The 15,613-nt window shown below is 41.2% G+C and overlaps 1 protein-coding gene across 1 annotated transcript in view; it reads right to left on the reverse strand.

Annotated features, from left to right (window-relative positions):
• Positions 1-8,184: 8,184 nt before the first annotated feature.
• Positions 8,185-15,613, reverse strand: part of LOC111819025 (DIS3-like exonuclease 2) — a 77,017-nt gene continuing 69,588 nt past the window's right edge. The window contains exon 5 of the mRNA XM_023724469.1: positions 8,185-9,379. Within this exon, the coding sequence (XP_023580237.1) occupies positions 9,269-9,379 (111 nt within the window). The 3' untranslated portion in view covers positions 8,185-9,268. The remainder of the gene's footprint in view (positions 9,380-15,613) is intronic.

Below are 15,613 nucleotides of genomic sequence, written 5' to 3' on the forward strand. Positions count from 1 at the left end.
TACCCATGATGGCAACTTGGGCTATCACCTAATGCTAAAGCATATAGAACTATTTTCTGAATTTATATTGATTTTTATGATACATGACAATATCCATCCACAGAACAAATAACTCATTCCTTGATATCGCTGGGATAACAAATATTGACGAGATCATGAAATTAGGAGACTAAATCTGAATCTCAACTCCTTCACTCTCTACTTGTAAGTTCCCCGACGTTTAAGCTAAGCCTCAGTTTCCTCATTCACAAAATTTGACAGAGGTAACAGCAGACTAAAGGATGATGTAAAGAGCCCTAATGGTGCAATGGTTAAGAACCTAGCTGCTAACTGAAAGGTTGGTGGTTTGAACCCACCAGCCACTCCACGGGAGAAAAGACCTGGCGATCTGCTCCCACAAAGATTTCAGCTTAGGAGACCTTATGGGGCAGTTCTACTCTGTCCTATCGGGTCACTACAAGTCAACATCAACCCAATGGCACACAACAACAACAACAAAGGATGACATGAAGCACTAAATACAGTGCCTGGCACATAACGCGTTGCCATCAAGTCGATTCCAACACTAAAAAATTAGTTATCATCATCAGTACCCACAGGGTTTATATATGTTTATTTGTAATGGACTATGTTGGAGTAGTATAAGAAGGAAAATAATAGGATAAACTTTACTATGTTGTTGCTGTTGTTAGGTGCCATCCAGTTGGTTCCGACTCACAGAGAACCTGTGTACAACAGAACGAAACGCTGCCCAGTCCTGTGCCATCCTCACAATCACTGTTATGCTTGAGCCCATTGTTGCAGCCACTGTGTCAATCCATTTCATTAAGGGTCTTCCTCTTTTTCACTGACCCTCTACTTTACCAAGCACAGTGTCCTTCTCCAGGGACTGGTCCCTCCTGATAACATGTCCAAAGTATGTGAGACCAAGTCTCACCATCCTTGCTTCTAAGGAGTGTTCTGGCTGTACTTCTTCCAAGACAGATTTGTTTGTTCTTTTGGCAGTCTGTGGTATAGTCAATATTCTTTGCCAACACCATAATTCAAAGGCATCAATTCTTAGGTCTTCCTCATTCATTGTCCAGCTTTCACATGCATATCAGGCAATTGAAAACACCATGGCCTGGGTCAGGCACATCTTAGTCCTCAAAGTGACATCCCTGCTCCTTAACACTGTAAAGAGGTCTTTTGCAGGAGATTTGCCCAATGCAATGCATCTTTTGATTTCCTGACTGCTTCCCTGCGCACTGAATGTGGATCCAAGTAAAATAAAATCCCTGACAACCTCTATCTTTCCTCCGTTTATCATGATGTTCCTTATTGGGCCCAGTTGTGAGGGTTTTTGTTTTTTTTATGATGAGGTGTAATCCATACTGAAGGCTGTATCTTTATTAGTAAGTGCTTCAAGTTCTCTTCACTTTCAGCAAGCAATGTTGTGTCATCTGCATATCGCAGGTTGTTAATAACTATAGTTAGCAAAAAGATGAAAGACAAGGTTGTGTAATGGTTATGGTGGATGAACTTGATGGGAAAAATGAGAGAAGAAAAAAAAGAAAGAGTAGAAGAGGCCAGACAAAGGTCAAATAAATGACAAATAGTTTACAGAGCAGAAAGCAGAATACTATTTGCGAGCCTCTCTAAAAGGGGGCCAAGGGTTTGAGAACAGTTCGGAATGCCCCAGCTTGTACCAGTGTCTAGCTGAACAGGCTTCAGAGGAGCTTGCAGACTAAGGCACTGTAGGAAGAAAGGCCTGGCAATCTACTTCTGGAAATCAGCCAAAGAAAATCCTATGGATCACAATGGTCCAATCCCGTTGCGCATGGGGTCACCATGAGTCAGGGGCTGACTTGACAGCAGCTAACAACAACAGGAGAGCTAACAGAGGGGCTGCAGCACTCAGCCAGTGGCATGGCAGGAAGAAAAATCCTTGCTCCTCAAGTTCCTCCCTGAATCCTGAAATATTTACAATCCTCTCACCACGTCATTCTCAGCCCAAATCATTCGTAATCCTGAAACAAACCAAAACCTCTCTGCTACTCCGCTCCCATGCTTTAAACTTTAGTTCAAATGTGACCTTCCCCAAGTCTCTCAGAGTTGGGTGCTCCCATAACAATGAGTATTTCTTTTTCCATCCTGTAGACCATCCCTTAATTGTTTCCATCAGCTTTCCAACCAGCCTGTGACCTATTCAGTTGGTATCTCCAGGATCTACACAGGTAGGATGGGTGGAGGAGGAGAAGGCAGAGGCAACAAAATCAGCAGTTCCTAACCATTTGGGGGACAGGGTCCCCTTTGACAGACCCTCAGCCTGGAAAAATACATACACACACTCATTCAGAGGGGAAAAAAAAAAAAAAAGTCCCACAAGAAAAGAACATTAAGCTAAAAGTCAAAGAGATCTGGACTCTACCGCTGGTTCTGCCAAAAACTCTGAGTCATCAAACAAGCCCCCTACTCTCTCAGGACCTTAATTTCCCAAGCGGCAAAGTGAAGAAACTAACATTTGTCCCTCAACCATACTTCATTAGATGTCTGCTATGAAATATATATATACATATATACTAGAAATGTGGAAGAATTCTGGAATTACAATTGTTATATAAGAGCAAATTATTTTTTATTATTGTCTCACAGCTTGATACTTTTACAGCTATCTATTTTGCCAAAAAACATGCTGTGAAAGAAATTGGCTATTTACTAATATAACTAAAAGAACAGTTGTTTTTTTCTAAAACCCCAAAGGCCCTGTAGTTTACATACCCAAGGGGAGTGAGCACAACAAGCATAAAGAAGAAAGATGAATAATCCAATTAATTCCCATTTGCTCACACCATTGACTACAGATTCTGTGGATAACACTATGCTTTTGTACTAACAAACCTGTAGGACAATCGGCCAGTATGCTTCGAGATGTTTATATTCTACATGTCAGGGATTCTTGATGACAGTCTGAATATTCTCTTCACCCTCGTTTGACCCTGTCACCAACAACTGTCACAGGTAGGTTACAGCCAACAGAGCTCCTCCCTCCCTAACGGGAAGCTGCGAAATACTCTAACTAATAAGGCCTGAGAGACCTACCTAACGGGGCCAACTCCAATAAAAACAGCAACTGCCAGGCAGCCACTGTGCAAGCTGCAGGGGCTTCAGACACAGGATGAACAACAGGAGACTCAGGCCATCCTCTACATTCCAGATCTTCTGACCACTGAAGAGGACCCCCCGAATGCACCAAGGCTGCCTCTCTCACATTTTCCTCACACTACCCGCTCCAGCTCCTCACAGGGTAAGGTCCTCCTTGCCAGTCTGGGTCCTTCTCTGTATACATGCCAATCCCTTCTCAAGAGGATGTCAGCAATAAAGAGAGGGCCCAGAATTCAGTCTTTTAGGGGGACTTCATGGCCCACAGCACAGTTAAGGTCCATACTACAGTTCAACTGTCTGCCCCCCAACCAGCTCCCTGATCTAGGGTGCAGCTTCTTGCTCTCTCCCTCCTGACTCCCCAGTGGGAGTCAGTCTACAGGCTTGTTACTCAGAGTGTGGTTCCAATCCAGCAGTATCAATGTTATCTGGGGAGCTGTTAGAAATGCACAATTTCAGGTTCCATCTCGGACCTACTGAATTAGAGTTTGCATCTTTACAAAATTCCCAGGTGAATCATTTTCAGATTAAAGACTGACAAGTATTGGTTGACAGAACTGGCCCTAGTTCTAAAAAAGCATTCTCGTATCTACCCATCCTTCTCAAAGACAGGAAACTTCACAGTTCTCAGCTTTGCTCTGCAAACTTCTCAGATGAATACCAACCTCTCCCCAGACTCGTGAATACTAACTGGCCTCCTGAGCCCTCTATTTCCCTCTGCCCACCTGACAGAAAACCCGATGCTGGCTGGCTTCTTTCACCCATCATAAGTATTTTGAAATTCATCCATGTTGTTTGTTCCATGCATCAACAGTTCGTTTGTTTTTAATGTTGAGTTAAAAGGTCCATGGTACACATGCACCACAATCTGTTTATCCGTTCACTTGGTGGTGCGCGTTTTGGTAGTTTCCAGTTTGGGGATATTACAAACAAGGCTGCTATGACCATTCCCACACAAGTCTTTGTGTGCACAAACACTTTCATTTCTCTCTCGTAAATACCTAGGAATGGAACAGCTGAGTCATATGTTAAGTGCATGCGCAACTTTTTAAAAAACTGCCAAGCTGTTTTCCAAAGTGACTGTACCATTTAACATTCCCACCAGCAGTGTACGACAGTTCTAGTTGCTCCCTATTTTTGCCAACACTGGTTACGGTCAGTCTTTTTCAACTGAGCCATTCTAGTGGGTCTGTGGTGGTAGCTCACGCTTTTAATTTGCATTTCCTTAATGACTAATTATGTTGAGTATCTTTTCACATATTTATTTGCCATCCACATATTCTCATTAGTGAAGTGTCCAGATTTTAATGCATTTTTTAACTGGGTTGTTTGTATTCTTATTAATGAGTTATGAATTCCTTATATATTCTAAGTAAGAGTCCTTGGTCAGATAGGTGTTTTTCAAATATTTTCTCCCAGTCAGTGGCTTGCCTTTTCATTTTTGTAAGAGTGTCTATTAAAAAGCAAGTTTATGATTTTGACAAAATCTAATTTACTGATATTTTCTATTTCATGCTTATTGTTATACTTAAGAAACCTTTGCCAAACCTAAAGCCAATAAAATTTTCTCCTATATTTTCTTCCAAAAAGTTTATACTTTTTACACAAATGTTTAGTTCTATGATCCATTGCAAGTTACTTTCTGAATATGGTATGAGGTAAGAGTCTAGGTTCATTATTTTTCATATGGCTACTCAATCGTTCCAGCACATTTGTTGAAAAAATTTTCCTTTTCCCACTGGATTACCTCAGCCCCTTTGTAGAAAATCAGTTAATCATATATGTGGGTCTATTTCTGGGTTCCTATTCTGTTCCAGTGATCTACATGTCTATCTTGATGCCAATACCACACTGTCTTGATTACTGGAGATTTGTAAGTCTTGAAATTGGGCACTGCAAGTCCTCCAACTTCATTGTTCTCTGTATTGGCTATTCTAAGTCCTTTGTATTTCTATATAAATTTTAGAACGGGCTTGTTAATTTCTACAAAAAAAAAAAAATGCTGGGATTTTGTTTGTGATTGTGCTGAATCTGTGTGCCAATTTGACTAGAACTGACATCCTAACAATATTTGAGTGTTTTGACTCATAAACATAGTATTCCTCAACATTTATTGAGGCCTTATTTTCTTTCAGTAATATTTTATAGTTTTAGTGTACACACCTTGCACATATTTTTCCAAATTTACCTCTAAGTGTTTTATATATTTGATCCTACTATAAATGGTATCTCTAAAAATGTTTTAATTTCCAATTTTTCATTGCTAGCATATAGAAGTATAACAGATTTTTATATACCAGCCATCTGTTCTGCAACCTTGCTAAACTCACTTACTAGTTCTAGTAGCGGTTTTTTGGGACTCCTTAGGATTTCTGTAGAAAAGATGATATAGTGTCACAATGAAAGCAGTTTTACCTCCTCCTTTACAATCTGGATGGTTTTTTTTCCCTTGCCTTATTTTACTGGCTAGAATCTCCAGTTCAATGTTGAATAAAAGTGATGAAAGTAGACATCCTTACCCCATTCCCAACATTAGAGGGGAAGCATTCTGTCTTTCACCACTGAAAAGGACAGTAGCTATAAGTGTCTCCCAGATACTCTCTATCAGGTTGAAGAAGTCCCCTAGGTTGCTGAGAATTTTCATAATGAATGGTTGTGGGATTCAGTCAAGTGTTTTTCTGCATCTATTAAAATAATCATATGGTTCTAATTTTTAGTCTATTAATATGATAAATTACATTGGTTGATTTTCAAATATTAAGCCAATCTTGCAGCCTGGGATAAGCCCCACTTGCTCATGCTGTGTTATTCTTTTTATATGTTGCTGATTCTATTTGCTAATATTCTATTGAGGATATTTTCATCTACGTTCATGAGGAGTAGCTTTCTTTTCTTAATGCCTTTTGTCTGTTTTGGTATTAGGGCAATGCCAGCCCCATAGAATGAGATGGGAAAAGTTTCCTCTTCTTCCATCTTCTGAAAGTGTTTGCATAGAATCAGTATCATTTCTTCCTTAAGTGCTGGTAGAATTCACTAATATGTGAAACCATCGAGGTCTCCACGTATTCTTGACATTTCCACTAAAATATCTAAAAAGAAACTAAAACTTAACATGGCCATGCAGAATTAATCATTTTCCCGCCTAAACATGCTTTTCCCATTACTCCTCGTTTCAATTAATGACATCATACTCACCCATTTTGCTTAAACCTAAACCTTAAGAGTTGCTCTTCATTCCCCTCGTTCACTGACCCTACTCCTCAAATACTTCAAGTCCTATCAGCTCTACTTTCAAAATATATCCTGACTTCTCTCCATCTTTACTGCCATAACCCAGCCCAGGCCTCCACACTGTTCAGCCCAGTTGCACAGTTGCCCCCACTACAGTCCATTCTGCAAACAGCAGCCACAGTGATTTTTTTTAAGCCTAAATTAGATCATAACACTCACTGGCTTAAAACCCTTCAATGGCTTCCCATCATACTTGGAATAAAATCAAACTCATGGCCATTACCTACAAGATCTCACATGCTCTGGTCCTGCCTTCCTCTCCAACCTCATCTTCTACCACTCTCCTTCACTCCCTTTGCTTATCTACAGGACCTACTGCTATTCACACACTCCAAGTTCATTCCCACTTCAGGGCTGTTGCTCCTGGTGGCTGGAACCACGCATCCACATCTTCTTATGGCTTAGTCCTCATCATTAGGTCCTCTGCTCAAGTGCTATTTTCTCGAAGAGAACTTCCTTCCCTGTTCGACTTAGAACAGCCCTTAATCCTTTTCAATCTCTACACTTTTACTCTGCTTTTTAGCTTCTTCAGAACATTAACATGGTGTGATGTTATCGATTTACTTGTCTGCTCCTTTATTGTTGGTCTTCTCTCCTAAAAGGTAAGGTCCCTGGGAGCAGGCTCTCAAATATGTATTGATTGAAAAAGAGAAGGAAACCTGAATGATAACTGAGAATAAAACTTGTGTTTTTTCAATAAGTCTTTAATATGAAGGAATCATCAGATTAACTATTAAATATCTATAAAATATATTAGTGAAGGGCTGTATTAATTAAGTACGCAGATAAAAGAAGCTACATTCTGAAAGCACAAGAGTCAATGGATTCCAAAGTATGAGGAAGATATCAAACACACAAACAAAAGCAAAAACTCAAGGCTTAAGGAAGGGAGAAAGAAGTTCTAGTCAGGAAAATACTGGAAACATGCTCAAGAAACAAAACTGATCTACTACAATTAAGTTTGGGGTAATTTGTTATACAGCGATAGAAAACGAATACAGGTATTCGTTCAAATTAAACTTTCCCAGTGAAATGCTTCCTGACTATTTGAATTCTCAACTCCACAGCATTCCACCTCACCTCTGCCATTCCTAAACTCAGTCCCTGCTTTATTTTTCTCCACAGCACTTACCATTCTCCAGCTTACTATAGATTTTCCTTACCTGCTTATTTTCTATCGCCCTCTGCCATTATAGCTTATGTTCTTACGAGGAGTGAGTGTTGTCTGTTTTGTTTACTGCCATATACATACCTAGAACAGTGCCAGGCACATAGTAGATTTTCAATAAACATTTACTGAATAAATAAATATTTATGAAGGCCATGTAGTCCCAAGGATCTGGCTCTGACAGCTGAGACTTACAGTCATTTGCAGCTGATAACCCAATATGTCTGCTGCTAGCGTGCATCTTCCCTTCTAAGCTGCAATAACTGGCTACTGGCCTTGCTAGGGACCAAGGATACATCCACAAAGCTAAAGGGACGACACCTCTCCTGTCTAACCCAGGACGCTCCATGCCAGCTACCAGTCCTGCTTCTACCTTCCAACATCCTGAAGCTCTATGTCACAGCTAGGAGCACTGACTACTGAGAAATTACAGGAGGCAAAGACCCAGCGAGCTTCAGGAGCCGGTGCACCATGGGTTACTGGGGAATTCTGCCCCTGGGCTATGATCTCACCAGCCCAGCAATCACTGACCTTAAATCCGCAGGAAAGAGGACATTACATATGAACCTTCATACCTGAGTCAGGGGAGGACCTCATTTGAAGCTACTAGTCCTTTGTATCCTGGGCTCTCCATGCTCTGTCCTGAGTCAGGGTCTGATTTAAGCCTGTAAGATAGTGGTAATCTGGAACACCTTGTAACTGACCTTCACAACACTGCTTAGGGACAACGGTTGATCCTACAAGCACCCACCAAGTAACCTTAAAGTATTCTCAGAATTAACAGCAAAAGAGTTCCAGGGGTACATCATTTAAAACCAAAGACAAGGCTTATCTGGCCCAATACCTCTTCTGCTTTAAGATATTAACCGTAAAATAGAAAAATAACAAAGTGTGTCTATGAGGCCTGAGTATATTGACTATGGGAATGCTACCTATTTCTGCAAATTCTTATCTGCTTAACTAGCTCCAGAAACCCAGGAATTCACCATATCAGACTTCCCAGCTCTACATGACAATTCAAAGAAATCATTAACAAGAATCATTCCCACACCTAACACTTACTGTTGTTTAAATTAAAATAATAGTCAAAACTAAAACTACTTCTTTTTTTGCAATTGACAGACATAAACGGAGACCACAACCCAGAACTTTCTTGTATTACAAACATTTTCTCCTGCCACCACACCCTTATTTTATAAAAATGCACACAGAGAATATTTTTGTCTGCCAAGGGAAGCCCGATCACCAAACACACCCTACAGGACTAGACTGGGTTTTCAAGTAGAGGTGGCAGAAATGTGTGGAGACTGTCACCGTTCCATGGCTTTGTCCTTCCAGTTCTGCTAGCGGCATAAGATGTGGGAAAATAAAACATACCAAGTTTGAATGTGCCCTGCAGGCTTTTCTTCTATCCTAAAGAATACGAGAAACCAGTGCAAAGCATATGACAGGAAAGGTAGATGACAGGGGACAGAGCAGGGAGGACAATCCAAATGTCTGCTCAGCAGATGCCTCTACATCCCAACCACTTAATGGGCTGCTTCTGAGACAACACACCACTGTAGCACAGGGCCTTCCGTGTCCAAGGCTGGTTCAGTGTGTGATGCCTCACTGATGTGCCTTGGAAGGAAAGAGGCCCTAAGAAGTCTGTAATTGGGAAAGGACAGTTTAACTCACCTTCCACTGCTCCTCGGGAAGCAGACTGACCACCACCAGATCCCCATTCAAGGCTCGATTACGAGCAACAACGCCATCGATAAAAATGTCTCGATCACCATCCTAGGCAGGAGAGAGAAATAAAACAATGGTCAGTTTACCAAGGCTTGGAACCAACACTACTTCCTTGGTTTAAAAAATTTAAATTCTATAATCTGTGCAGTGTCATAAGAGCAACACTAGTACACAGCCCCAAACATACCTAAAGGGAACGTGATCCTTTGGAACAAACAGAAATGGTAAACAGTGAAAAACATACAAAAGTCAGTAGTAAAATACTAGAAAATCACCAAATAAGCAGAAGACCTACTTTAGGCAGGCCAAACAAACAAAACAAAAGTAAAAAACTGAAACTGTATGCTTTCATAACTGAAATGAAAAAGAATAAAATTTACCCTTAGGTAATCCTTTTTTTTTTTTTTTTAAATAAAATAAAGCATGATGATACCTTTTCTACCTGAAATGAATTTTTTTTTTTTAAGTATCAAGAGAGGGTAAAAAACGAAGGTTTACCAGAAAACAGAAGAGGAACAAACCAACAACAGCATATAATCCCCTAAGAAACCAGCTGACAGCAGGAAGAGCCAGCAGCCCTCGGCTCTGGGTTCTCTAGAAGGGCACCAGCAAAATCATACTCCCCCCAGAAAATAGCGTAAGAACAAAATTTGGTTGTTTTTCTGGAGACCCCTAAGCAGAAGATACGGAAGAGAAGGAAAGGGGCCTAACATAAGATCCATAAAGCGTCATTCTGCTCCACCCCTCTCACTGACTAGCGGCACCGTGAACAACAAGGCCCGCAGACGACTCTAACCTCCACCACACACGCAGAAACAACCCACTTTAAACAGTGGAGCTCTCCAGTACCTTCCCAGAATAAACCAATTGTGAAATGTCCCCCTAGGTAATTAAGTATATGAGTCAACCTGCTATACAGCATTGTAAAATATAAACCAACTAAAAAAAAAAATCCATTGCGATCCTATAGGACAGAGTAGAACTGCCCCACAGGGTTTCCAAGGAACAGCTGGTGGATTCGAACTGCCAACCTTTTGGTTAGCAGCCAAGCTCTTAACCACTGTACCACCAGGGCTCCATAAATCAACTAAATACTGGAAAATATGCACCAAAATTTGTGATTTGAGTTTCAGATTAGTTGTTCTTAACCCTCTCCTTTTAATAATGATTTACCAGAAAGACCAACCATCTGCTGAGGTGATCTCTGCTCTGTGATCAGCATCAGCAGCTCTCAGGCAAGGAGGAGGTCTGGATTTGGGGGAGCAGGCATTCAATGAGGAGAGATCAGTTTGAAAAAGCACGTAACAATGTGGACCAGGAAAGAGAGACCAGGAAGATCAGGGACAAAGAACTAAATTCTAGAGTCCTAAGTCTAACCTGGAGCCTTTGTGGCACAGTGGTTAAGCATTAGGCTGCTAACCAATAGGTCGGCAGTTCAAATCCACCAGCTGCTCCTTAGAAACCCCATGGGACAGTTCTACTCTTGAGTTGGAATTGACTCCAAGGCAATGGTTTGTTTTGTTTTTTTTTTTAAAGACTAACTTAAGTGTGAGAGAGAAGTCTAAAAAAAAGGAAAACCACTTATCCTTTAAGTATCAATTTATCCTTCAGTATCAATTTCTAAACTTATTTAAGTGCCAGAATCTTCCTGCTAAGCTAAATTACTTTGCAAAATCACTTATATGAAGAAGAAAAAAAAAAAAAACTTAAGGAAAGCATACCTTCAGCAGTCAGGTTCCATGAAAAAATTAAATATTTTTTAAATGTTTCATCAATAAACACACAGCTTATATTCTTATGTTTTTATCCTTCCAAAAGTTTATAGCCTGTACTCCCTTTCAGGGAATAAGAGAGAAGTAAAATGTTAATTTTTCTTAAAGGAAATAAGAGCGAAAGTTTGGAAGGCTACCACTCAAAGTTTTCTAACAAAGACGCACGACAGAGATAAGATTTAACACTCAACAGACCAAAGGTGATCACTATGAAATTGTAAAGTTAAAATTAGCATTCCAAATTCACCAACCAGAAAAAAAAAAAGGAAAGAAAATTGGAATTTGAGTCACTCAGCACTTTTTATAGTTTCCAATTACAAACCATTAGTGATCTTTTACAACAGTCTTTCTGTTCAGTTTCCAATCTAGCCAAGAGCTGGCAGCCGGGGCGGGCACCCTCTGCCAAACCTGACTCCACCCTGTCCCTGAGGAGCAGCTACCGTATTAGCCACAAAGACAGAATGACTGCACGGACCTCACGACAAGCTTCTCAGAGAAATAAGGAAGAGACGACCCATAAATAAACAGTGAGTAACTGAAGTGTGCCACACAGCATCCTCAGTTGCTGCCTTCTGCAATTTATAAAGTAGCACGAACTCTCTGCCTTATCTGGAATGAAAGAGAGATGCCTGGAGGTCATCCTAGCCCATCATCAAGTGTCAAAACATAGGCAATGAAATGCCTCGTGTACAAGCAGCTGCAAGCACCCTTAGGCAGCTCAGAGATTTCAGATGACAAGATGCTGGTACTGTCATCCTCCTATCCCAAGAAAGCAGGGCTGAGCTGAACCGCAGATAACACACAAAAATAAATCTATAGATCCTGCATCATTACTCAGCTCTTCACTGATTCATTCAGAAGCCTGGATCTACTGCAATCTCTCATTTTAGAGACACTAAACTTTGGGACTGCTCAAAATTGAAAGTTTGAGTCATTGCTCTTAACTACTTTTTTAAGGTCAAAGAGTTCACCTCTTTATTTGGATTTCAGGAAACTTGCTCAACCCACCAGGAAGAACAGGAAAATGATAATGGACAATGAACCTCGGAGGAAATATAAAGGGAGCTCAGGATAATCTAACTAAACACTGGGTGGGGGGAGGGAACCAAGGGCGCCATGACAGTCAGAGCATCCTCCAAGATGGAGTAACTCCCTTTGGACCAGACATAAATTCCACAGCTGTGCAAAGGGAGCCTCCCAGGACAGGATGCACAAAAAAAGCTACACAGCTTCTTAAAAAACAAAACAATCCCACTGCCATCAAGTCGCTTCCAACTCATGGTGACCTCATGGGTGTGAGAGGAGAACTGCATTCACTTGGTAGAGTTTTCAATGTCCGACTTTACAGAAGCAGACTGCCCAGTCTTTTCTGCAGTGCTGCTGGGTAGATTCAAACCACCAATTTTTTGATTAGTAGTTGAGTGCGAATCGCTTGTGCCACCCAGGGACCTGACAGAGCTTCTTAAACCAACACAATTCAGAATGGAAACTGCTTTTTCTAAAAGCCAGGTTTTTAAATCTGGTCCAGTTTCTCCTCTCTATCCTATCCCTAAATAGGATACAAAGGTATCTCAATAATACCAGTTTATCTTGGTTTGCTCGAAAGTCACACAGTTTTATTCTAACTCTGTATTTTACTTTCAACTGAGAACTAGGAGACTGGCAGGTACATGTACAAGTGACTTACCCCATGTATTTTGGGTTTGTCGTCATAAATTAAAATCTACCTTCTATCAGTAGAATTATAATGAACCAAAGTCAAGCTTCCCCTAAAACAAGGTATTAGTTTATAATTGATGATCAATTCACTTTCTTAGCCTGTTGATTTATGTAGATATTTTAATATAGCAAATGGCATTATATAAATTGACAATAATTCTTAGAGTCAATAAGAGCAAATCTAAGCAATGTAATCAAATCTCCACTTTGGTCTCTCCAAAACCTTAAGAATTTTAGAGTTGTAGGGTACATTAAAAAAAACACCCATTGCTGTCAAGTCGACTCCGACTCATAGCGACCCTACAGGACAGAACAGAACTGCCCTGTAAGGTTTCCGAGGAGCAGCTAGTGGATTCAAACTGCCGACCTTTTGGTTAACAACCAAGCTCTTAACCACTGAACCACCATTAGACAATATCTAATCCTTCCCTTCATTTTACATCTGGTCCAATTTCTCCTCTTTATCCTGTCTCTAAACAGGATAAAAAAGTATCTCAATAACTCTCTTCTCTACATAAAAACTTGTATTTCCCGTTATCAGAGTAGAGGCTATCTTCTTTAATCTCAATTCCTGTCTTTATTCTCCTTACCTAAGCAGCATATAAGGAGCCCTGGTGGCACAATGGTTAAGTGCTCCACTGCTAACTGAAAGGGCAGTGGTTGGAACTCACCAGCGGCACTGTGGGAGAAAGACTTGCTGTGGTGAAATGAGTTCCTTTATGTGGCCTTTTGCCTTGGTTCTCTGGAAAAACAGCTTGAGAGATTTTTCCCCTAAACTGTGAGGAGTTACTTTTGTCCTAGTTTTCTATCCCAGAGGGTTTGTTACTCTTGTCCAGGTTGATCGATATTTCCTGGGTAAGCTGGAAACAACTTGATTTTGATACTTTTTGTTTGGGCCGGGGCTACATACAGTCTGCCCTGTTAATGGTATGCACCTGGCAGGGATTGGTCACTAGACTATGCAAATGACATGAGTTATAGCCCAGTCACACCTACTATGCAAATGAAGTGTCTGTGGCCTACTGAGAGGGGCTTGGTCAGTTTGTGGCCCACGCTGGGAGTGGCTGTACCTGGAAACTGAAAAGGAGGGATATGTGTGTGTGTGCGTGTGTGCGCGCGCACGCACGCGCACGCACGCGCACGCAGCCAGCCCTACATAGGTGAGATAGACAGAAAGAAGCTGGAAGAGAACAAGCAAGAAGAAGCAGAAAGAAGAAGCAGAGAGAGAGACAGAGAGGAGGCAAGGACCCTCCTAAAAGAGCTCTAACACTGGTCAAGGGCTGTAACACTGAAGACAGTAAGGCCCGGAAGGGGCTCAGGAGCAGAGCCTGGGGCAACAGCCCAGAAGCTGAGCCTGTGCAGCGGTAGAGCTGGTGGCAACAGGTGGCAGAGCCAACAGGAGCCTGTCCTTGGGGATCAGGAGGAGCCTGTTCTTAGGCGGCCGAGAGCAGCCTATCGTCAAGGGACTGAGAGGAGCTAAGAGAGCTGTCCTGCACATCTCCCTCCGAGACAACATTACTACTCCATCAGGAACCAGAAGGAAAATGAAAAACAGGTATAGAAACAAGCCAATCCTAATATCACAACCATCTAAAAACATCTAAACAGGACATGCCAGAAATACAGTTTTATTTAACAGTTTGTTAGTCTGATTTACTCTTAAATGTTTTAATATAAAGTATGTAAGTCTCCAATGGCACTTTTGTCCCAGACCCCACACATGTTCGGAGCTGGCCTGCTAACAAGGATTTAACTTAGGGAAATTCAATACTGTGTACTCAGGAAGGAGAGAAAGCACGCGGTAAAATTTTCAAAACGCTGTCATTCCCCTTATCATTCCACTCCATGACAGCAAGCCTCAGAGTGCAGAGGAGATGGGAGGTCCAGAATCCACTTGGTTCCCAGGTGCTTCTCAAGGATGAGCTCCTTGTGCACTGAGTGTGACTCCGATGCTTAGAAATACCTGACTTTCACACACCTACTCCCTAATACAATCGAGCTCCTCCATCACCTGGAACGCCACTGAAGAAACAAGTCATTCTTTCTAACGTGGAGGAAAGGCTGGTTATGCTGGACTTACTGAAAGCTGGCTTATCAGTCTCCAACATGGCATCTTTCTAAGAGATTTTCAGGGGTAAATCTTATGATTACTGCATGTGATTTTCACGTGTGTGCAAACTCTGGAACCCGACACCCACATAAACTGCACTCCCACTGTATGACTGAACTGCTCCTGCAGCTAAATTTCTACCTCAAAGCTGACCCTCAAGTCCTATAATCCCCAAAACGACCAGGGTCGGCAAATATGCCACGTCTATCACAGAAACAGAATATGACTCAGAGGAAATAACGTGACGTGTCAGTGACACTTTTTACCTAATCCACTGGGTAAGCCTGGAACTTGAATCCCTTGGCATCTGCAAGGCTAGGAAACAAAGGACTAAACTGAGCTTGAGAACAGGTCTCACAGGTTTTGTAATAATAACACCTATGGAGTAAAGGTATTATTATTATTATTACAAAAAACTGTAAGGCCTACTCTCAAGCTCAGTTTAGTAAAAGACCAAACTTAAACTCACACTAAACTTGTCACTGAACATAATGAAATATGTTTACTGAAATATATGTATTTCCTCATCTGTAAGAACTTTATCCCTATAGTCTCTTCTACTATGAAAAATGTATGATCCTACAGCTATCCTATCTATGGAATCCTGGAAAAGTTCAGTCAGGAATTTAATAATATTGCACTCGCAGCTCCACAAGAGACTTGCTGCTAACCTTGTGTCAG

This window comes from Trichechus manatus, unplaced genomic scaffold (assembly GCF_000243295.1).
Source record: "Trichechus manatus latirostris isolate Lorelei unplaced genomic scaffold, TriManLat1.0 scaffold00249, whole genome shotgun sequence".
NCBI lineage: Eukaryota > Metazoa > Chordata > Mammalia > Sirenia > Trichechidae > Trichechus > Trichechus manatus.